The sequence below is a fragment of the Macaca thibetana genome, chromosome 16 (genome assembly GCF_024542745.1).
Source record: "Macaca thibetana thibetana isolate TM-01 chromosome 16, ASM2454274v1, whole genome shotgun sequence".
In the NCBI taxonomy this organism is placed as follows: Eukaryota; Metazoa; Chordata; class Mammalia; order Primates; family Cercopithecidae; genus Macaca; species Macaca thibetana.
Window position 1 is genome coordinate 36,074,666 of NC_065593.1, and position 24,381 is coordinate 36,099,046.

The window sequence follows — 24,381 nt, forward strand, 5'->3', positions numbered from 1 at the left end:
CTATATGTTTCAATAGGTAGTTTTTTGTTTTTGTTTCTCTTTTATTTATTTATTTATTTTTTTGAGACAGAGTCTTGCTCCATCACCCAGGCTGGGGTGCAGTGGCCATCTCGGCTCACTGCAAGCTCTGCCTCCTGGGTTCATGCCGTTCTCCTGCCTCAGCCTCCCGAGTAGCTGGGACTACAGGTGCCCATCACCACGCCTGGCTAATTTTTTTGTATTTTTTAGTAGAGACTGGGTTTCGCCATGTTAGCCAGGATGCTCTTGATCTTCTCACCTTATGATCTACCCGCCTCGGCCTCCCAAAGTGCTGGGATTACAGGCCTGTTTCTATCAAGTTTAAAAAACTGTGTGCAATAGCTTACGCATGTAATCCCAGCACTTTGGGAGGCGGAGTCGGGCAGATCACTTGAGGCCAGGAGTTGGAGACCAGCCTGGCCAACATGGAGAAACCCCTTCTCTACTAAAAATACAAAAAAATTAGCTGGGCATTATGGCACATGCCTGTAATCCCAGCTACTTAGGAGGCCAAGGCATGAGAATCGCTTGAACCCAGGAGGTGGAGGTTGCAGTGAGCCAAGATTGTGCCACTACACTCCAGCCTGGGTGACGAGTGAGACTGCCTCAAAAAAAGGCCGGGCGCGGTGGCTCAAGCCTGTAATCCCAGCACTTTGGGAGGCCGAGACGGGCGGATCACGAGGTCAGGAGATCGAGACCATCCTGGCTAACACAGTGAAACCCTGTCTCTACTAAAAAATACAAAAAACTAGCCAGGCGAGGTGGCGGGCGCCTGTAGTCCCAGCTACTGGGGAGGCTGAGGCAGGAGAATGGCGTAAACCCGGGAGGCGGAGCTTGCAGTGAGCTGAGATCCGGCCACTGCACTCCAGCCTAGGCGACAGAGGGAGACTCCGTCCCCCCCCCCCAAAAAAAAAAGAAGTTAAAAGGTACATCCTTGGCCGGGCGCGGTGGCTCACGCCTGTAATCCCATCACTTTGGGAGGCCGAGGCGGGCGGATCACGAGGTGAGGAGATCGAGACCATCCTGGCTAACACGGTGAAACCCCGTCTCTACTAAAAATGCAAAAAATTAGCCGGGCGAGGCGGCAGGCGCCTGTAGTCCCAGCTACTTGGGAGGCTGAGGCAGGAGAATAGCGTGAACCCGGGAGGCGGAGCTTGCAGTGAGCCGAGATCGCGCCATTGCACTCCAGCCTGGGCGACTAAGCAAGACTCTGTCTCCAAAAAAAAAAAAAAAAGGTACATCCTTCTATTTCTAGTAACAACAATACCAATAATGGCTAACATTTACTGTTAACTGTGTGCCAGATATTATTCTAACTATTCTAAATCACATGCATTGACTCACTTAATCTTAACAAGAAGTCTAAGAGGTAAGGTAAGTCAGTTTCATTCCCAGTTTACAGTCGAGGAAACCAAGGCAGCAGGCATTGAATAATGTTGCTAGTTTCACATTGGTAATTGGCATAGCCAAAAACTTGAACCTCAGAGCCTATACCCTTCACCCTAACACCAAACTGCCTCTTTTCTTACCACGAGAATTTCCTTTCTTTTTAAACTAAAGCTGTATAGAATTATATCAAATGTTTTGACATTTGTCAAAATGACTTACTATTTTGTTCCATTACTTTATTATCATAAAATATATTATTTTTCTAATGTTGACCATTCTTGAAATACTGGAATGTATCCTATTTAGTTTGGGCCTATAATTAAAAAAAAAATAAAAACACTGCTATATTCAGTTTGCTAATATTTTACTTAGGATCCTTGACTACATAGTCATAAGTGAAATTGATCTATTTCATTACATTATCCTTAATCCACTTTAGTTCTAATTCTGTGCTTGTTTTACAGATTAAATTCAGATGTTTTTGTTCTTTTCTATGCTATAAAATTATTTTAACTGTATGTAGTTTGCTCCTATGCTGTATTAAACTTTATGTCTGATAAATAGCATTCATAAAACTAGTATAATAACTCCTTCAGAGTTAGAACTTTAACAGCCTTTTTAATTTCTGTTGCATTTATTGATTTCCTCCTATTTTTAATTTTTTTAAAATTTTTGTGGGTACATTTTAGGTATATATATTTATAGGATATATGAGATATTTTGATACAGGCTTACAATGCATAATAATCACATCAGGGTAAATGGAGTATCCATCATCTCAAGCATTTATCCTTTGTGTTGAAACAATCCAATTGTACTCTTTTAGTTATTTTTAGAAGTACAATAAATTATTGTAGACTGTAGTCACCCTGTTGTACTAACAAATACTAGATCTTATTCATTCTATCTAACTATGTTTTTGTGCCCATTAACCATCCTCCCCAGTCACCCGCTACACTCCCTAGTCTCTGGTAACCATTGCTTTATTATCTTGAGTTGAGTTGTTTTAATTTTTAGCCCCCACAAATAAGTGAGAATGTGTGAAGTTTGTCTTTCTGTGCCTACTTATTTCACTTAACATAATGATTCTAGTTCCACCCACGTTGTTGCAAATGACAGGATCTCATTCCTTTTTTATGGCTGAATAGTATTCCATGTGTATATGTACCACATTTTCTTTTTTCTTTTTTTTTTTTTTTGAGATGGAGTCTCACTCTGTTGCCCAGGCTGGAGTGCAGTGGCACAATCTCGGTTCACTGCAACCTCTGCCTCCTGGGTTCAAGTGATTCTCCTGCCTCAGCCTCCCAAGTAGCTGGGACTACAGGCATGTGCCACCATATCCAGCTAATTTTTTTGTATTTTTTAGTATAGATGGGGTTTTATCATGTTCGTCAGGCTGGTCTCGAACTCCTGACCTCAAATGATCCACCTGCCTCGGGCTTCCAAAGTGCTAGGATTACAGGCGTGAGCTACCATGCCCAACCCACATTTTCTTTATCCATTTGTCTATGGATCTTAGGTTGCCTCCAAACCGTGGTTATTGTGAATAGTGCTGTAGTAAACATGGGACAGCAGATATCTCTTTGATATACTAATTTGCTTTCTTTTGGGTATATAATCAGCAGTGGGATTGCTGGATCATATGGTAGATCTATTTTTAGTTTTTTTGAGGAACCTCCAAACTGTTTTCCGTAGTGGTTTTACTAACTTGCATTCCCATCAATGGTGTATGAGAGTTGCCTTTTCTCTACATCCTCACCAGCATTTGTTATTGCCTGTGTTTTGAATAAAAGCCATTTTAACTCGGATGAGATGGTATCTTATTGTAGTTTTGATTTGAATTTCTCTGATGATAAGTGATGTTGAGCACTTTTTTCATATGCCTGTTTGCTATTTGTATGTCTTCTTTTGAGAAATATCTATTAAGATTTTTTGCCCATTTTTAATCAGATTATTAAATTTTTTCCTGTAGAGTTGTTTTAGATCCTGGTCATTAATCTCTTGTCAGATGTGGTTTTCTCATACTTCTGCTGCTACCTAAGTCAGTTACTATAGTTTTTCAAGAAAAACTGATTATATTTGGGTCTTTAAATTTATTGATGTACAGTCATTTATTCTGTTTTCTGAAATTTTTAAAACTTCTCGTGCATGTGGGGTGTTAACTTCTTTTTCACTTATTTTATTGCTTACTTGTGGTTTGTTTTTTTCTCCTTTGATTTGACCTGCTCAAGGGGTTTGCTAATTTTGTTCATTTCCTCAAAGACTAAGTTCTTAGATTCATTTCATACATTCTCTTTTACCATTTCATTATATTTCTGCTTTTGTCTTTGTTAATACTTTTTTTGAGACAGAGTCTCACTCTGTCCGCCAGGCTGGAGTACAGTGACGCAATCTTGGCTCACTGCAACCTCCATCTCCTGGGCTCAAGCAATTCTCTTGCCTCAGCCTCCCGAATAGCTGGGATTACAGGTGTGTGCCACCATGCCTGGCTAATTTTTGCATTTTTAGTAGAGACGGGGTTTCACCATGCTGGCCAGGCTGGTCTCAAACTCCTGACCTCAGGTAATCCACCCACTTTGGCCTCCCAAAGTTCTGGGATTACTGGCACGAGCCACTGCGCCCGGCCTATTAACTCTTTTTTCCTTAACTGATAATTCATTTATCCTTTTAGTGGAGAAACTGGTCGTCATTTTTCCTAAGTCTAGAACATTTATCTAAGTCTAAGAACATTTTCATTAACCCTCTCCCTAGAGCTCCAAACCCAGAGTCATTCCTCATCTTCCCCTCCTCCTATCTTCTGGTAACCACTAATCTACTTATTCTCTATGGATTTTTCTTCTTCTGGATTTTTTTTTGAGATGGAGTCTCGCTCTGTCGCCCAGGCTGGAGTGCAGTGGCACAATCTTGGCTCACTGCAAGCTCCGCCTTCTGGGTTCATGCCATTCTCCTGCCTCAACCTCCCGAGGAGCTGGGACTACGGGTGTGCACCACCAGGTCCAGCTAATTTTTGTATTTTTAGTAGAGACGAGGTTTCACCATGTTGGCCAGGATGGTCTTGATCTCTTGACTTCATGCTCCGCCCACCTTGGCCTCCCAAAGTGCTGGGATTACAGATGTGAGCCACCGCGCCCAGCCTGGACTTTTCATATAAATAGACTCATAACATATGAGGTCTTATGTCTGGCTTATTTCACTTAACACAGCCCTTTCAAGGTTCATCCATATTGTGACATATATTTATTCCTTTTTATGGCTGCATGATATTTTATTGTATGGCTGTACTACATACTATTTATCCACTCATTAGTTGATGGATATTTGGGTTGTTTCTACTTTTTGGTCATTATCAGTAGTGCTGCTATGAACATTCATGTACGGGTTTTTGTTTGGACATATGGTTTTGTTTGAGTATATACTTAGAAGTGGAATTAATGGGTTACATGGCAACTGTGTTTAACTTTTTGAGGAACTACCAGTGCCAGAATATTTTCCAAAGTAGCTACATCATTTTATATTCCCAGCAACAGTATATGAGGGCTCCAGGTTTTCCACACCATTGGCAGCACTCGTTATTGTCCCCTTTTTTTCTTTGCTCATTGCATTGTCTTGGCATCCTTGTCAAAAATCAGTGGACCATAAATGTAAGGGTTTGTTTCTAGACTCTCAGTTCTGTTTTGATGATATATATGTGTACATGGCAGTACCACATAGTCTTGATTACTGTAGTTACAGTAACTTTTGAAATCAGAAGTGAGTGTTCCATTTAAGATTATTTTGGGTATTGTGGGTCTCTTACATTTTCAAATAGATTTTAGGATTAGCTTGTCAATTTCTGCAAAAAAAAAAAAAAAAAAAGAAACAACTATGATTTTTATAGAAATTGTGTTGAATCTGTAGATCAATTTTAAGAATATTGCTTTGTTAACAGTATTAAGTGTTCCAATCAGGATGAACACAGGATGTCTTTGCTGTTGTCTCTATTTTCTTTCAACAATGTGTGGTGGTTTTCAGTGAACAAGTCTCACATTTCTTTTGTTAAATAAATTCCTAAGTATTTTAATTGTATTTTATGCTATTAAAAATGAAATTGTTTTGTTAACTTCATTCTCACATTATCTGCTAGTGCAGAGAAATACAGTAAGTTATTTTGTCTTATATCCTGCAACCTTGCTAAACCTGTTTATTATCTATTAATGGATTTCTTCTGCTTTTTTTAAATTCTTTTTTACAATTTTATTTTTGTTCTTTTTTAAAAAATTATTTTTAAAAGAGATTTATTTAACTCACAGATTTGCAGGCTGAATTCAAGGGCAGGTCCCTGCCTTCTGGCAATAGCATTCTTGCTTGTTTATTTTTATTGTTTTCCTGGCTTTTGAATCTATGCATATTAGGTCATATAGTCCCTTTTTTTTGCTAATTAATTCATTTTAAGGCCATACATTTTCTTTTCACTACTGGTTTGGCGACAGACATTTTGATTTGAAGTACCGTGATTGTAATTTGTTTCTAACTCAGCATTGATTTTCTTTTTAATCCAATAATACTTAACAATTTCTGGCTGGGCGCGGTGGCTCAAGCCTGTAATCCCAGCACTTTGGGAGGCCAAGATGGGTGGATCACGAGGTCAGGAGATCGAGACCATCCTGGCTAACACGGTGAAACCCCGTCTCTACTAAAAAAATACAAAAAACTAGCCAGGCGAGGTGGTGGGCGCCTGTAGTCCCAGCTACTCGGAAGGCTGAGGCAGGAGAATGGCGTAAACCCGGGAGGCAGAGCTTGCAGTGAGCTGAGATCGCGCCACCGCACTCCATCCTGGGCGACGGAGCGAGACTCCGTCTCAAAAAAAAAAAAAAAAAAAACAATTTCCAGATGTTTGATGGGTTATATTTTTGTTTAACTGCATTGAAATTTGTATGATTTTTCTTATGGAGCTCACAGATAATCTTTTAAGTAGTCTTAAGTTAAGATTTTACGGGCTGGGTGTGGTTGGCGCATGTCTGTAATCCCAGCACTTTGGGAGGCTGAGGCAGGTGGATCACCTGAGGTCAGGTGTTCGAGACCAGCCTGGCCAACATGACAAAACTCTGTCTCTGCTAAAAATACAAAAATTAGCTGGGCATGGTGACAGCTGCCTGTAATCTCAGCTACTCGGGAGGCTGAGGCAGGAGAATTGCTTGAACCCAGGAGGTGGAGGTTGTAGTGAGCCAAGATTGCTCCATTGCACTCCAGCCTAGGCAACAAGAGCAAGACTCCGTCTGAAAAAACAAAGATTCTGCTCCACAAGCAACAAGATGGGAATGTTTTATAACCAGTTGGGGCTACAGAATGTTTTTTATTTTTAGACAGTAGAGAGAACAGCTTCCATGCAAGGTAAGATTAAAACTTTTTCTGACGGACTAAATAGTAAGTTTTATGCTGTTGTATCCTATTCAGAGGTGTTCTTAAATGTCTTTGCAGCCACAAATAAGAAGAGTAATTCGCCCAAGCCAGCTCGATCCAGTGTAGCAGGTAGTCTCTCACTTCGAAGAGCAGTGGACCCTGGAGAGAGTAGTCGTTCAAAGGGAGACTGTCAGACTCTGTCTGAAGGTAAATTTGAGGGATTCAGAATGTACTTTTAGTGGGGTAGATATTTATTACCTGAAATTGATGTTATCATGGAGCTTTAGATCTTGAAGGGTACCAAAAATGCTAACGTTGGATTTGAAAGTTTCTTTTTTTGAAACAGGGTCTCACTTTGTCACCCAGGCGGGAGTGCAGTGGTGCGATCTTGGCTCACCGCGGCCTCGACCGGTGGTTTAAGCGATCCTCCTGCCTCAGCCCCACCAAGTAGCTGGGACTACAGGTGTGCACCACTATGCCTGGCTAATTTTTGTGTTTTTTATAGAGACAGGTTGCCCCGGTTGGTCTTAAACTCCTGAGCTCAAGCAATCCTCCTACCTCAACCTCCCAAAGTGCTAGGATTACAGGAATGAGCCCCACCACACCTGGCCCGAAAGTTTCTTGATCTCACAACAGAACAGACCCTTAACATACAGCCATTAGACTATGTATTCTAAACTCCTTGATTTTATTTATTTTTTATTTTTGTTGTTTTCCTGAGATAGAGTCTTGCTCTGTTTTCTAGGCTAGGGATGCAGTGGTGCAATCATAGCTCACTACAGCCTTGACCTCCCAGACAAAAGTGATCCTTCCACCTCAGCCTCCCAAGTAGCTGGGACCACAGACACAGACACATGCAGCCGTACCTGGCTTTTTTTTTTTTTTTTTTTTTTTTTAATTTTTTTTTGCCAAGACAGGGTTTCGCTACATTGCCCAGGCTGGTCTTGAACTTCTGAGCTCAAACAGTCTTCCTGTCTCAGCCTGCCAAAGTGTAAAATTACAGGTATGAGCCACAACACTTGGCCTGGACTCCTTAATTTTAAATGCCTGGCATAAAAATAAATGGGATATGTTTCAAAATTATTTTTGAAGTGTTTTTTTCTTGTTTGAGATGGAGTTTTTTGCTCTTGTTGCCTAGGCTGGAGTGCAATGGTACAATCTTGGCTCACCACAACCTCCGCCCCCCGTGTTCAAGTGATTCTCCTGCCTCAGTCTCCCGAGTAACTGGGACTACAAGTACACGCCACCACGCCCAGCTAATTTTTGTGTTTTTAGTAGAGACAGGGTTTCACCACGTTGGCCAGGCTGACCTTGAACTCCTGACCTTAGGTGATCCATCCGCCTTGGCCTCCCAGAGTGCCAGGATTACAGGCATGAGCCACCACGCCCGGCCTATTTTTGAAGTTTTTATGTAGTTTTAAAATTACATATATAGTGAGATTTTCTAATATAACTGAGAGAGACCTTCCATGTTTATTTGCCTTCTTTCTGATTATCCCTCCTTTTTTTTTTTTTTTGCTCTGTTGTCCAGGCTGGAGTGTAGTACAATCTCAGCTCACCGCAACCTCCGCCTCCCAGGTTCAAGTGATCCTCGTGTCTCAGCCTCCCAAGTAGCTGAGATTACAGGTGCACACCATCATACCCAGTTAATTTTTGTATTCCCTCTTCCTTTTTTTGAAGGCTCCCCAGGAAGCTCTCAGTCTGGGAGCAGGCACAGTTCTCCCCGAGCCTTGATACATGGCAGTATTGGTGATATTCTGCCAAAAACTGAAGACCGGCAGTGTAAAGCTTTGGATTCAGATGCTGTTGTGGTTGCAGTTTTCAGTGGCTTGCCTGCTGTTGAGAAAAGGAGAAAAATGGTCACCTTGGGGTAAATTGTTTTGTATATGTAATGGTATAATAGCTAATAGCTTTGTTTGGAACTTTAAGTTTGCATCATGATGAACAAATTAATTTCTACCTTGTTAATTTTTTAGTGGACAGTGCACTAAATTTTAACTTTTTTTTTTTTTTTTTTTTTTTTTTTTAACAGAGCCTCGCTCTGTCACCCAGGCTGAAGTGCAGTGGCGTTATCTCAGCTCACTGCAACCTCTGCCTCCCGGGTTTGAGCGATTCTCCTGCATCAGCCTCCCAAGTAGCTGGGATTACAGGTGCCCACCACCACACCTTGCTAATTTTTGTACTTTTAGTAGAGACAAAGTTTCGCCATGTTGGCCAAGCTGGTCTTGAACTCCTGAGACCTCAAGTGATATGCCCACCTTGGCCTCCCAGAGTGTTGGGATTACAGGCCTGAGCCACTGCACCTGCCCTAAATTTTAACTTTTTAAAATATCAGAGATTTCACTTTTTTTTTTAACGGGATGAGATAGTACTTTTTTTAAATGGGATGAGATAGTACTGGAAGTTTAGTTTAGATATGTTGGAGCTCATTTTCAGAGTTAGAGCTCATTTTCACAATGATACGTAACCTTATCTGAACTCTGCCTTGTAAATTTGTGTGTGGGGGGGGGAAGGTTGTCAGCTGTTTTTGGTTTTTATTTTTTTTTTTCAGTCTACACTTGTCAAAAATGTTAGTGTTGGGCTATATTACATGTCACAGGCATTTATATATATTTTGTATGAAACAAAGCACTTACAGCAACTTTAACACTGCTTTTCTGCTTTTATCTCACCTTTCTTCTCTCCTCTTATCAAAGTATCCTCAAAACTTGTAGTTGGAATTTTCCAAAAGGATATATAGTAGTTAACACCTTTATCTCTCCCCTAAGAGACATAAACTCAAATCCCAGGCATGGCAATTAAACTTCCATCTATTCAAAAGATAGAGTGATTATGGATATTGGCTATGGATGTGGCAGATCATGAGCCATTAATATCCATCTGCTTATCTATTTTATGGATATTAAACCTATTTCTAAATTTAAACAATGAAATAGTTCTATTTTGGAGACTCTGAAAAGAATTTTACCTCAATTGGAGAAAGATTAACACCCTTTAAGTTTACTTAATTTTATATAGTCAAGGTGTCTGGCTCATTACCAAAACTACAAGATTGGCTGGTGGTTTAGCTTTCCTTTGTGGCTCAAGTTTCAGTAGTAGAAAGATGTTAAAATCACTGGAGATTATCTTGTCTTCCCTACCTACTACCTAGCCTGATGTTTTATACATTTCTTCAAATTAAAGCTGCAACTAGCTTTTATATTGTATTTGCTATGGAGATATTTTTATCTGCCTTTAGTCATCACAGTTAAATATACATGAACTTAGTTTTTTTTTTCTAGAGTGTAAAATCCTGTACAAGTGTCTGCAGCTCTTAGCCATGATCCTCATTTTGCAGTTGATTTTATCTGCCAGATTGGTTCATGTGGATGCTGTCCAGCTCATGTCTTTTTTTTCCCTGCCTGATTTAAAGTAGTGTAAGCAAAAAGTTTAAATACTGATGAAAGGCTGGGCACAGTGGCACACACCTGTAATCTCAGCACTTTTGGAGGCTGAGGTGGGAGGATTGCCTGAGCACAGGAATTTGAGAACAGCCTTGGCAACATAGCAAGACCTTGCCTCTGTTTATTTTTTAAATAAAAATAAATATTAAATACTAATGATAAGTGTTTCAAAATGAAAGAAGAATAAGTGAAAAGTTTCCCATCCTTATCTCCCACAACCTAGTTTTCCAACCCCTTGCCCCACACACATTCATGCTGTTCTTTATTTTTCATGTATGCTGTGTCTTCTCAGTTTTTGTGTATATTTAAGGAACTGTGACTATGTAGCTTTTTTAATACAAAAGGTGTACTTTGATTTCTCATTCAATAATATCTCTCAGGCCAGGCACCGTGGCTCACACCTGTAAACCCCAACACTTTGGGAGGCTGAGGTGGTCAGATCACTTGAGGTCAGGAGTTCGAGACCAGCCTGGCCATGATGGTAAAACACTGTCTCTACTAAAAACAAAGTACAAAAATTGTCGGCGTCATGCTGGGCACCTGTAATCCCAGCTACTTGCAAGGCTGAGGCAGGAGAATCGCTTAAGCCCAGGAGGCAGAGGTTGCAGTGAGCTGAGATCACATCACTACACGCTAGCCTGGGTGACCGACTGAGACTCCATCTCAAATAATAGTAATAATAATATATCTTAAAAGTCTTTCCCTCTTAGAACATATTATTTAAAACTTCCATTTATAAGTTAAAATTTTATTGAGCTAATTATAGATTCACATGCAGTTGTAAGAAATAATGCAGAGACATCTTGTGTACTTTTCTCCCCTAATAACATTTTGCAAAACTGTAGTACAGTATCACAACCAGGATACTAACATTGATATAATCCACCATTTCATAACTTTTTTTGTGAATGTTAAGTGAAATTTTTTTATTTAATTTTTTTTTTTATTTATTTTTTTTGAGACAGAGTCTTGCTCTGTCGCCCAGGCTGCAGTGCAGCAGTGCAATCTCGGCTCACTGCAACCTCTGCCTCCTGGGTTCAAGCAGTTCTCTGCCTCAGCCTCCCAAGTAGCTGGGATTACAGGCGCCCACCACCACACCTGGCTAATTTTTGTATTTTTAGTAGAGACAGAGCTTCACCATCTTGTCCAGGCTGGTCTTGAACTCTTACCTCAGGTGATCCACCCGCCTTGGCCTCCCAAGGTGCTGGGATTACAGGCATGAGCCACTGCGCCCGGCCCTTAATGAAATATTTTAAGATAAAATTTGAAATTTATTATTAAACACCAGAGACGTACCCTACTTAGTTTGGTGCTCAGTTCAAAAAGAAAATATAGATTATTGTGTCACTTACTAGTTACATAAAAATACCAAGTTGTTTTCTTCTTTGAGGGCTAATGCTAAAGGAGGTCATCTGGAAGGACTGCAGATGACTGATTTGGAAAATAATTCTGAAACTGGAGAGTTACAGCCTGTACTACCTGAAGGAGCTTCAGCTGCCCCTGAAGAAGGTAAGGAATGATAAACTTACAAGTAAGCAGGAAATGAGAATTCTGTCCCTTTTTTGGTGGTGGGTGGTGGTGGTGGTGGTGGTGGTGGTGGTGGTGGTAGTAGTAGTAGTGGTAGTGATAGGGATAGGGAGTGGTTGGTTTAATGGAAACATTACTGAGATCTGCTATTCGACATGCTTGATCTGAACACAACATTCCTTGTACCACTGAATTTGATTTGCTAAGATGTTAAATACAGAGGAAGGCAAAATGAGTAAGTTACTACATAAAAGGACAGGCCTTACTAGAACAGGCATTTGTATGGGGAAAATATCTGCATATAGTTCATCTGTTCAGTCAATAAATATATTAAGGCACCTACATACCATGCATTGAATTTTTGCTAGATTTATTAATATAAAGTTGAATTAGATCTGTTCACAATCTAATGGGGAAGATGTGCCCCAGAACGACTAATTAGAATAGTAAATGTTAAGTATTTTTTAGTCAGTCTTAATTAGTGTCTGCAGATTGCTTTTTTTCTTCTTAAAGAAGCATTCCAGGTTTTGACCATTTTTTAAATCCCATATGATGACTGACTTCAGCTTTTTCTCAGATATACTTTCTAATGTTTCCTTTGAATATTCTTCCAAGTTCATTATTGTTTATCTAAAAGCATAGAAGACATTTTGCAATTTGGGGCAACAGAGGTGCTTGGAACAAGGCTATGTGTATTGCCCTTGCTGTGTCCTGTATAAATTGGTAGAAAAGAATGTCAACTCTCTTAATGATATTTGGCCTTGTAATTTTTTCATTTCTTAGTGAAACTCTGCCACCTTCCACCTCTGCACTCATTTGAATTTCAATGATTGATGAATTGTAGCTCAAAGCATACGTGCAGGTGCCAGCATCTACTCAGCTGCCCTAAGAAGAGGGTGTGTGGGTGGTGGCATTTTCAGGTTTCTCAGTTAAAGAACACTAAACATTTTGGTTTTCTTAGTTGGTGCTCCTGTAGTGGGCAGCATTATTTCAGTAGAAGAGATTAAATAGAAAAGATTTTTGTCAATGATGTGTTTATTGTTAAAACATCAGGAAAGAAATATTATGATTGATGATCTTTATAGAACAGGCCTGTGGGGAATAACTTTCTGTTGTTTTTTGTTTCCCCCAAGACGGAGTCTAGCTCTGTCACCCAGGCTGGAGTGCAGTGGCGCAATCTTGGCTCACTGCAATCTCCAACTCCCGGGTTCAAGTGATTCTCCTTTCTCAGCCTCTGTGTAGCGGGGATTACAGGTCCTGCCAACACGCCCGGCTAATTTTTGTATTTTTAGTAAGAGACGGTATTTCACTGTGTTGGCCAGGCTGGTCTCAAACTCCTGACCTCATGATCCACTCGCCTTGGCCTCCCAAAGTGCTGGCATTACAGGCGTGAGCCACTGTGCCCGACCGGGGAATAGTTTCTGTGTGTCTCCATACATACTGGATTGTAGTAGCTTAAATTACTACAGAATATACTGGAATTACATTTTTCTTCCACCAAGCGCAGTGGCTCATGCCTGTAATCCCAGTACTTTGGGAGGCTGAGGCAGGCTGATTACTTGAAGTCGGGAGTTCGAGACCAGCCTGGCAAAAATAGTGACACCTCATCTCTACTACATATGCAAAAATTAGCCAGGTGTGGTAGCAGACACCTGTAATCTCAGCTACTCGGGAGGCTAACGCAGGAGAATTGCTTGAACCAGGAGGCAGAGGTTGCAGTGAGCCAAGATCACGCCACTGCACTCCAGCCTGGACGACAGGGTGAGACTCTATCTCAAATGACAATAATAAGCTCATTTTTTTCATGCAACATTTATGAAATGCTTCTCATTTACCGGATGTTGTATTTGATGCCAGTGATAAAATTCCTGAACTTACCTATCTAGTTCAGACTCTCCACCTTGGCACCAATTGCCATTTAGACCACGTAATTCTTTATTTTACAGGGGCTGTTCTCTGCATTGTGGAATGTTTAGCAGCATCCTCAGCTTTTAACCGCTAGATACCAGTAGTGTTTCCCTCCTGTTACAACAACCAAAAATGTCTCCAGACATTGCCAAATGTTTCCTGGGAGGCAAAATCATCCCCAGTCACGAACCAATAGTTGAACTAAATAATTCTCAACCAGAGGTGACCACTCCTTGAGAATCACTTGCCAGAGTGGGCCACAGTTACTAATAGAAATAAGTTGTAGCTCTCAGGTATGCTAGTATGTGTGGTGGTAGTGGTAGGAGGGTGGCAAGGAGAGCAGTTGAAAACCAGTTGTTAGGTGTGGGAGGAGACTGATAGCCAGTTATAATTTAGGATGATGAGTGCTGTGATAAGGTATATAGGCAGCTCAAAAATGAGATATGTAATAAAAATAATAGATAATACTAAGTTCTTAATATGTTAAAGACTTTACCAGTATTGTGTTATTCTCAAAATAACTCTACATGGTAGTTGCTTTTGTTAACCTAGTTTTACAGGTGAGTGAGTAAGGTGAGTAACCTTACTCAGAGTCACAGGGTTATAAATTGAAAGGCTGGGGCCGGGCACAGTGGCTCATGCCTGTAATCCCAGCACTTTGGGAGGCTGAGGAGGGTGGATCACCTGAGGTCAGAAGTTCAAGGCCAGCCTGATCAACATGGTGAAACCCTGTCTCTGCTAAATATACAAAAATTAGCCAGGCGTGGTGGCGGTCACCTGTAATCCCAGCTACTTGGGAGGCTGAGGCAGGAGAATCGCTTGATCCCGGGAGGCAGAGGTTGCAGTGAGCCGAGATCGCATCATTGTGCTCCAGCCTGGGTGACAAGAGCGAAACTTCGTCCCCCCCCCCCAAAAAAAAGAAAAGAAATTGGAAGGCTGAGCACGTTGGCTCATGCCTGCAAATCCCAGCACTTTGGGAAGGCCGATCACCTGAGGTCAGGAGTTTGAGACTAGCCTGGCCAACATGGTGAAACTCCATCTCTACTAAAAATAGAAAAATCAGCTGGGCATGGTAGCATGCTCCTATAATCCCAGCTACTCAAGAGGCTGAGGCAGGAGAATCGCTTGAACCCGGGAGGCGGAGGTTTCAGTGAGCCAAGATTGTGACCGTTGCACGTCAGCCTGGGCGACAGAGCGAGACTGTCTCAAAAAAAAAAAAATAGAAAAGAAAAAAAAGAAATTAGAAGAGCTAGAATTTGAACCTAGAGCCAGTGCTCTTAACTGTCGCCTCTCGCTGCTAACCTAGTCCCTAATTCACCCTTGGAAAGATCATCCTAAGGGATGAGTAGAAGTTAGCCAGATGAAGACTGGTGAAAGAGAGACCAGAAGGGAGACAGAGGCCAGATCATGAAGAGTTACTTGGAATATCCCAGCTAGAATTTGAACTTTGTCATTTGAATAGGATCTAAGTTAGAAGTGACACTTTAACATTTCTACTGTAGCTGCATTGTGGAGAATGGATTTGGGGGTGGGAATAGCGTATGTGGAACTAGGGGCAGGAAAATTGGTAAGAAGCATGGTTAATTTAAATGAAATGATTTGGACTTCTTTATTTTTAATTTTTTATAGAGACTTGTTCTTGCTCTGTTGCTCAGACTGGTCTTAAACTCCTGGGCTCAAATGATCCTTCTGCCTCAGCTTCTCAGAGTGCTGGGTTACAGGCATAAGCCATCACACCCGGCCGATTTGGACTTAATTTCAGCCTCCAATTTATCGATTTACATTATCTCAGCACGAATTTTTATATGTAAAATGGCCGGTCAGCACAGAAAACACCGGAACTTTTTGACACCAGTTTCATTTCTTATTTAAAGCAATTGACAGCTTGTCCTAAACTGAAGAAGGGCATTTGCTTGGCCATAGTGAAGATCAGTACATTTTCCAAGTCTTAGAAAGAATGGAGTTATTCATACGGGATTTAGAGTTAAGTGGTCAGTGTTACTCAGTAACACATTTTATCTTTATATATGGGGTGTTGTGCTATAAAGCACCTAGAACTCAATAAGAAAAGTTGCTGTGAATGTGCAACAATGACACAGAAGTACACCCTTGTAATTTGTTGGTATCTGAACAGCTTGTTTACCTCCAGAGTCCCAGGATAGACTGTGAGAAGCAGACTAACTGATGAGGCTGAGAGAAGGTAGTGCAGGAGACAAAGGAAGCCCTGTGCCTCCTGTAATCAGCTTTGTTTCTCGAGGAGAATGTGGCCTTGCTCACTGTTGCCAGTATTATTCTATCATCAGCAAGAGCAAGTTCTCAGGAAACCCTTATATACCTGTAAGCTTTAGTAGACAGTTGAATGGGTTTGTCTTGTATCCATGCTTAGGAAAAACAAGACTCTTTATTTTAGCCAAATACAAAAAGACATTCTGTGTCAGATCACTGTGGGGTTCTCTCTCTCTCAGAGAAGGTTGTCTGAAGGACTTTAAGCCATTGTTTGTGGTACTGGTTGGGAATTTGGGACTACTAAAGTGTCTCTTAACTGCTCTTAAGCATCAGTTTAAAAATAACTTTTTTCTTAGTTATAAACGTAAATAGGCCTTTTCCTTTTTACTAGAACCATATGGGATAACCTTTGGTTGTATTAGTCTTTGGTTTAATGACCTGATGCTGAAAAGGTTGACTTATTTTTTCTTTCAATTGATAACCTGCACAACTGTAGGTAGGCCAGTTTATTTCTTGTTCTTTGTAAAACTGAAGGCTTTGCTCTCTCAGTTCTTGCTGAAGTAGCACAAACCCCCTTCAGTTAAATCAGGGGTACTCAAAATACCATCCAGGGAAAAGCCTTGGCATGCCTGTTAAAAACCTTGCTGGTGGCCTCTTTAAGAGGAATACAAAGTCTGATGGCCTGCCATTGCTGATCATTTAGGGTAATGATTAAGATGCCTTTAACAAAATTCATCAAAAAATTAACTGACTTGAACAAAAAGGAAAGTTAACTCTTTTATATTAACTAGTCTCTCAATAATAAGAAGGTACACCTAACTCTGGTTAGAGCAGTTTCAGGATTAGAAAATTTAGCTGCTCAGAGTCATCAGGAACTTGTTTTGTGTGTGTGTGTGTGTGTTGGAGGGCAGGGGTTGGGGTTGTTTTATCTTTTGCCCTGCCATTCTGAGTGAGAGGCTTAGCTCTTCTCAGGGCGGTAAGATGTTGGCTGCAGTTCTAGACATCAGAGTCAGAACAGCATTCTGGGAGTAGGAGAGGATTGATTTACTCTATAATCTCTAGCAACAAGGAAAACCTTTCTCAAAGCACCTCGACAACTTCCTCTTCGATCTCGTCAACCACTGTCAAGGAAAATTGGCCAAGTCCATTTATTTATTTATTGGAGATGGAGTTTCACTCTTGTCGCCCAGGGTGGAGTGCAGTGGCATGATCTCTGCTCACTGCAGCCTCCACCTTCCAGGTGCAAACGATTCTCCTGCCTCAGCCTCCCAAGTAGCTGGGATTACAGGTGTCTGCCACCATGCTTGGCTAATTTTTGTATTTTTAGTAGAGACGGGGTTTCGCCATGTTAGCCAGACTGGTCTCGAACTCCTGACCTCGGGCAGTCTGCCTGCCTTGGCCACCCAAAGTGCTGGGATTACAGGCATGAGCCACCGCGCGCCCAGCCAGCCAAGTCCAGTTATTTGGTCTCCCTCCCCAACTCATTCCACATGGCTATGTGGAAGAGGGAAAATACCTGAACAATATCAGGGTCCTCTTGGAAAGGAGAAAGGAGAAAGGCAGATAAATTGTTAGTGACTAGAATACAAAGTGTCATCTGTACCAGGTGGTTCATATATTTTCCATAGCATCTGAAATTTGAGCAACTTGATTTAAGGGAGTTATAACTCAAGTTAGCTTTACTGAGCACATACATAGTAGGTACTCAAAAATACGGTAGGTGATGGATAGAGTAATAAGATGCAGATTTCTTTTGCATTAACAATCTCTGAAGCTTCTTAACAATTAATAGTATGTTACAATTAATAGTAATTGCTGTCATTGACATCCAGCAGTTTGTCTTTTTCTTTACATTCACAAAGGTAGGAAACTTCCAGATCTTAGTACTTGATAAAAGACCAGGTGTTTTCATGCATGAACTTCTTCCTAGCATTTCTTGGGAAATGTACTTTTTTTTTGAATTCTGAGAAAAAGTACTCAAGAAGTTTAATAAATGGAAAGCATTATTCTAATTGTCTTATTAGAATTAGTTTTAACAACACAGAAACATTACTGATTTGAAGGAATCTACTTAGGGCAAGTTGAAAGTAAAAACTAGAAATACTGATACCTGGAATCAAAGGTTAAGGTCAACAGTAGCTCCTTGGAAAGAAGTGATTACAAATCAGTCTTCATTATAAATATTGCCATTTTGTGTGTGTTCATGGCCCTGTCTGCTAAGTAAATATTAATGAGTTTACACATGGTATACTTAATAAAAATTAAGTGGTGTTCCAAGAAATAGAATTTGAAGCAAAATCCTTATATTGGCATTTTGTGATTCTGCACAGTACTATAAACCTTACTGAGTTCTAAATGTTACATTATTCACATACTAGCCAGTAATACCCACATGCAGTCTAGCATTTGAATATTCACTATAGGCCTCAGTTCTTACAAATACTAATTAAATGATTTTTTTTTAAAGATAACACATGTAGGCTGGATGCGGTGGATCACAAGGTCAGGAGTTCGAGACCAGCCTGGCCAATATGGTGAAGCCCATCTCTACTAAAAGTACAAAAAAATTAGCTGGGCGTGGTGGCACATGCCTGTAATCCCAGCTACTCGGGAGGCTAAGGCAGGAGAATTGCTTGAACCTGGGAGGTGGAGGTTGCAGTGAGCAGAGATGGCGCCACTGCACTCCAGCATGGGTGACAGAAGGAGACTCCGTCTCAAAAACAAAAAAAAGAAAAAAGATACACATGTAATGAATAAAGAGTTTGAAAAATATATTTAATAACTTCTTTTAAAGAATAATGTAGATTTTGGGAATTCCAGAGAGTTCCATTTCATTGTGTTTGAATCCTGAAGATTGGTGTTTGTCAGGAATTCAGAAACACTAGGAGATCAAATTTGTGCCTTGAAGTTCAACTCTGTGTGTTTTAGTGTTTTCAGCAACAGTTCCATGAAGGGCCACAAGGTGGAGGTGGTACTTCACACAACTAGCTAGTTTTGGCCTCTTAATGAAAAGCCTCTTTAATGGTCTCTGCTCTTTTTCTTTTTCATCTACTTCATTAAATTGTTGTAAACTCTTCACTTTTAGAACAGGAAAGTTTTTTTTTTTTTTCTTTGCTGAAGATGGAGACAATTTCTAAATATTTAAGGCAGAAATAATGCTAACCAAACTCTTCTTGAGAACAGAAAAGGAAGAGTGCACCACTGAAGCCATGTGGGGCCACAGTTGCCTTCGTTGGAAGCTTTTTTAACTAAAGCAGATTTTATTTCTTTAAAAGTTAAAATACCCATCTATTTTTCCTTGAGTAAGCTTTGGTAGTTTATAGCAATGAAAGAATTTGCTCATTTCATCTGTTTTTGGTTTCATGAGCATACAGTTATTTATAGTATTTTATTATATTTTACTGTTTATAGAATCTGTAGTTGATGTCCTCTTTCATTCCTGATATTGGAAATTTTGTTTGCTCTTTTTTTTGTTAGTGAATCTACCTAGAGGCTTTTTTAACTTTATTGATCTTTTCAAAGAAACACCATTTTGTTTCATTGTGGCTTTTTTGTTTTTCTGCTGATTTTATTATTTTTTTTTATTATTTCCTTCCTTTTACTTGCTTTGGGTTTAATTTCCTTTTTCTAGTTTCTTAAAGTAGTAGTTTAGATTATTGATTTGAGATATTTTCTCTTCTAATATAAACACTTAATGGCATACTTTTCATTTTAAGCACTGCTATAGTCACATCCCACAAATTTTGGTATATTTTTATTTAATTCAGAATGTTTTTTATAATTCTACAAAATTTTCATCTTTTTTCCTTTTTTTTCTTTTTAATTATACTTTAAGTTCTAACTTTTTTCCTGTTATCTGTTGTCTCTTCTTTGTTATTTTTGCTATCTCTACGGCACTCTATTTGACACAGTTTAGACCAGTCCCTTTATCCCCTTGTTTCTTAATTCTTCCTTCCTTCCTCTGTTCCTCAGGGTATTGTGTTCTGTTGCCCAGGCTGGAGTACAATGGTACAATCACAGCTCACTGCAGCCTTGAACTCCTGGGCTCGAGTGGGCCTCCCTCCTCAGCCTCCCTAGAAACTAGGACAATCACAGGTGTGCACCACTGTGTGCCTGGCTAATTTTTAATTTTCTTTTTTTTTTTTCTTTTTTTTTGGTAGAGTTGGGGCTTTGCTAAGTTGCCCAGGCTAGGCTCAACCTCCTGGGCTCAAGTGATCCTCCTGCCTCAGCCTTTCAAGTAGCTGGGACTACAGGCATGTGCCACCAGGCCTGGCTGATGAGCATTTTATCTGGCTTTAAAGCCCTTAAATCCAAACATCTGTGTCATCTTATCATTGATGTTTGTTGGCTGTCTTTTCCTGGTTTTTCATATGCTGAGTTATTTGGGGTTGTATCCTGGACATTTTCATTAGGATTTTTTTTTTTTTTTTTTTTCAAATAAGACTCTGGGTCTTATATTAATCTGCCAGTTTTGTTGTCATTCAAATTCCGGCTTCATCAGTATGCCTGTTTCTATTTACTTTTCAAAGTAAATAACTATGAATATCCTTAAATAACTATGCCACCCATCTCTCCAGGTTTTATTGCTACTTTCAGTGGGAAAGATAGAGTGGAATGTGCTTACTCCATTGTACCTAGAACCTTCCTTCCAGAGAGGATTTTACTTTTGCTTTATTCAAATAACACTAGCTCCTGAACAATTTTTATGTCAATTTCTTGAAATTTGAACCTCAACCTTAAATCCCAAACCTAAATTAGGCACGTAAATCTTACTTTGAATTTTGAGGTAAGACTTTTTTCCCCCTCTTCAGAGCCCAGTAGAAACAGACAAAATTCCTTGCTGTTTTCCTATGCCAGTAGGCAGACATTTTTCTGGTCTATTCTTTAATAGAAATTTTAGCATTGGCCAAGCATGGTGGCTCATTCCTGTAATGCCACCATTTTAGGAGGCCAAAGCGGGTGGGTCACTTTAGCTCAGGAGTTGAAGACCAGTCTGGGCAACATGGCAAAATCCCATCTCTACTAAAAAATTACAAAAACTAGCCAGATGTGATGGCACAGACCTGTTGGGAGGCTGAGGTGGGAGGATCACCTGAGCCCTGGGAGGTTAAGGCTTCAGTGAGCCATGGTTGCACCACTGTTATTCAGCCTGGGTAACAGAGTGAGACCCTGTCTCAAGAAAACAAAAATTTTAACATTATGTAGGGGGTGGAGTTTTAGTCTCACTTTCAATTCCCTTTCTGTAGGGGGTTCATTTTTCTATCCCAAGGCAGTGTTTAAAAATCCTCATATGAAACTCTCCAGGGCAACCGTGGGCCCTGATCCACTAATGAAAGTTCCTTATCCTTCTTTGTTTCTGACACTTGGGGATTTCCTTTCTGCCTTTTAATGTGCTTATTCATTAAAATAATGTTTTACATTTATATTTTATCTGGCTATTTGTAAGGATTTGTAGCAGAAAGATTTTCAGGTTTTCTTGATTGCTATCTTGCTGAAACAAATACTTTTTATAGAATTGTTCTTTTAAAAATCAACTGATGTGGCCAGGCACAGTGGCCTGTAATCTCAGCATTTTAAGAGGCTGAAGTGGGAGGATCTCTTCTCAAGTCAGGAGTTCGAGACCAGCCTGGGCAACATATTATAGCAAGACCCTATCCCTCTAAAAAATGTTTAAATTAGCAGGGCATGCCCTGCTATGTACATACATGACACAGGTATGTGTCATGTACCTGTGGACCTATCTACTTGGGAGGCTAAGGCAGGAGTATCCCTTGAGCTCAGGAGTTTGAGGCTGCAGTGAGCTATGATCAGGCCACTGCAGCCCAGCCTACGGTAACAGAGCGAGACCCTGTCTCTCAAAAAATAAAAATAAATAAAAATCAACCGGCATACACAAAAAAATTAGATGCCCAATTAATACAAACTAATTTATTATTAGAACTGCCAGAATTTCTAATATTCATCTAACATGTGGATTTGTATAACACATTTATATTTATGTTTTAGGCTAGGGACTATAATTATGTCTATAATGAATCAGGATTAAAAGAGTTCCTGTTATCTCTTGTGACTGAAAAAATAAACAGTGTTTGATTTGGAAAAAAAATATTATCAGTATAATGAAATTAATGCTGGTTTCAAATGATAACTTTCAGGTACTATGGAAAGGGCAATTTTAAACTTTGAGAACAAAAATAAAACCACCGCTCTAAATAGCTAAAGAGAATCGAGGTTTGTGTGGTTACTTTTGTCTTTGTTTTGTTGTGTTTAGTTTGTTGAATTCTTGGCATTCTATGTAAAATTCAATAGGAATCTCAGTTTAGTAGTTAAGGAGATCTGTTTCCTTTCACTTACGGTGGTTTCTTTTCAGAAACATGTTCTCCTTCCTTCCTGCCAGGAATGAGTAGCGACAGTGACATTGAATGTGACACTGAGAATGAGGAGCAGGAAGAGCACACCAGCGTGGGCGGGTTTCACGACTCTTTCATGGCCATGACACAGCCCCCGGATGAAGGTGCAGCACATGATGTCATTTTACACAGATTAATAAAACCGCCGCTGCTGCTTCTCTTTCTTCTTCTGCTGCTACTTCTGCTTCTTCCGCTCTGCTGCTTTTGCTTCTTCTGCTTCTACTTCTTTTTTTTTTTTTTTTTAATTATTGTCATTTACGAGACAATATTCTTTGGTAAACTATTATGGTGAGTACTGAAAAAACACAGCTGGTAATATTTGGCTGAGTTGCACCTAATGAGTGCTACTTACTGGGTAGAGAAGGGGTCCACAACCTGCTTTTGTGTAGTCTGTGACCTGAGAATGGTTTTTACTTTGTAAAGAGTCTTAAAAAAACAAGCAAAAGAAAGAAGAGTTTTGTGTTTTTTTTGCCCTGAGACAGAGTCTTGTTTTGTTGCCAAGCTATAGTGCCGTGGCATGATCTTGGCTCACTGCAACCTCCGCCTCCTGGGTTCAAGTGATTCTCCTGCCTCAGCCTCCCAAGTAGCTGGGATTATAGGCACACACCACCACGCCTGGCTAATTTTTTTGTATTTTTAATAGAGATGGAGTTTCACCATGTTGGCCAGGCTGGTCTCAAACTCCTAACCTCATGAATCATCTGCCTTGGCCTCCCAAAGTGCTGATATTACAGGCATGAGCCACCACGCCCGGCCCAAAGAAGAATTTTCAACAGAGTCCGTTTGTGGTCTACAATGCCTAAATATTTACTATCTACCCTTCACAGGAAATGATTGCCAACCCTGGGGAGATTGCAGATGTTTGGATTTTTTTCCTTTTCTGAGATTTTTCTAGCCTACTGTAGGATAACTTTAACCTTTTAAAACAAACATAACTTAGAAATACATGCAGATTGTGAAATCAATTTTTATTCCCTCCTACCTCCAAAAAAGTTATTAGGAAAAAACTCAACAAGAGAAACCTAATGTTAGTATTTTACCTTGTTTTCTTCTGTTCTTATTTGCATTTCTTCTTCTTTTTTTTTTTTAGGTAGAGTCTTGCTTTGTCTCCCAGGCTGAAGTGCAGTGGCACAATCTTAACTCACTGCAACTTCTGCCTCCCAGGTTCAAGCAATTCTCCCACCTCAGCCTCCTGAGTAGCTGGGACTACAGGCACGTGCTACCACATCCAGCTAGTTTTTGTAATTTTTAGTAGAGACAGGGTTTTGCCATGTTGGCCAGCCTGGTCTCGAACTCCTGACCTCAGGTGATCTGCCCACCTTGGCCTCCCAAAGTACTGGGGTTACAGGTGTGAGCTACTGTGCCAGCCCTACCTAAATATTTTATAAATAGTGTTGTATTCTGCTTTTTTCACTTAAATATATTTGTATGTTATTTAAAATTTCATAAACTTCATTTTTTATGGCAACCTAATATTCTGTCATGTGGATATACCATACGCATTCTGCTGTGAAGCAGTTTTCTGGAATACAGATTAATCAAGAAAAGGATATCCTGTCAAGTTAGAGAAATACACATTTAAAGTTACCCAGAGGCCTTAATAATCAATCTGAGCATTCCTCTGCAAGATATCCTGGAGTGACAACATTATCAAGCCTTTGCTAATTGTCTGCTTTATATTTTACATATTTTCCTGGTGTTCTGGTATCTTTTTCAATACAGAACCAAGCATTTGGAATATGTTTTAATACAGAATATGTTTGGAATATGTTTCAATACAGAACCAGTTATTTGGAGTGCTGGTGGTTTTGTAGTGATATTTGCATGCATAGTTTAATTGGCTTTGAAATATGTTTTATGTTTATAAGGTCTTGAATCTTGAGAATATACATCATTGCTTCTTGTTCCCTTCTTAAACTCCCCAGATTGTCCCCAGGAGGACAAAATGAGACAGTTCCTGTCATCTTTTAATTGTGGGTCTATTACACATTTTGTTTTTTCTCCTTTATTTTTCCTTTGTGTTTGATTATACCTGACTCAGATCACAAATTCTCTGAAGACAGAGATTTGTTCACAACTCA

General features: G+C 40.0%; 1 protein-coding gene across 6 annotated transcripts in view; it reads left to right on the plus strand.

The window, feature by feature from the left end:
• Positions 1-24,381, plus strand: part of TRIM37 (tripartite motif containing 37) — a 124,185-nt gene that overhangs the window by 82,361 nt on the left and 17,443 nt on the right. For 5 of the 6 annotated variants that reach the window (XM_050764660.1, XM_050764663.1, XM_050764658.1 and 2 more), the window contains 4 exons: positions 6,865-6,993; positions 8,467-8,656; positions 11,620-11,738; positions 22,288-22,404. In XM_050764660.1, coding sequence (XP_050620617.1) covers positions 6,865-6,993; positions 8,467-8,656; positions 11,620-11,738; positions 22,288-22,404 — 555 coding nt within the window. The remainder of the gene's footprint in view (positions 1-6,864; positions 6,994-8,466; positions 8,657-11,619; positions 11,739-22,287; positions 22,405-24,381) is intronic. The other variant, XM_050764662.1, reaches the window with a different exon arrangement.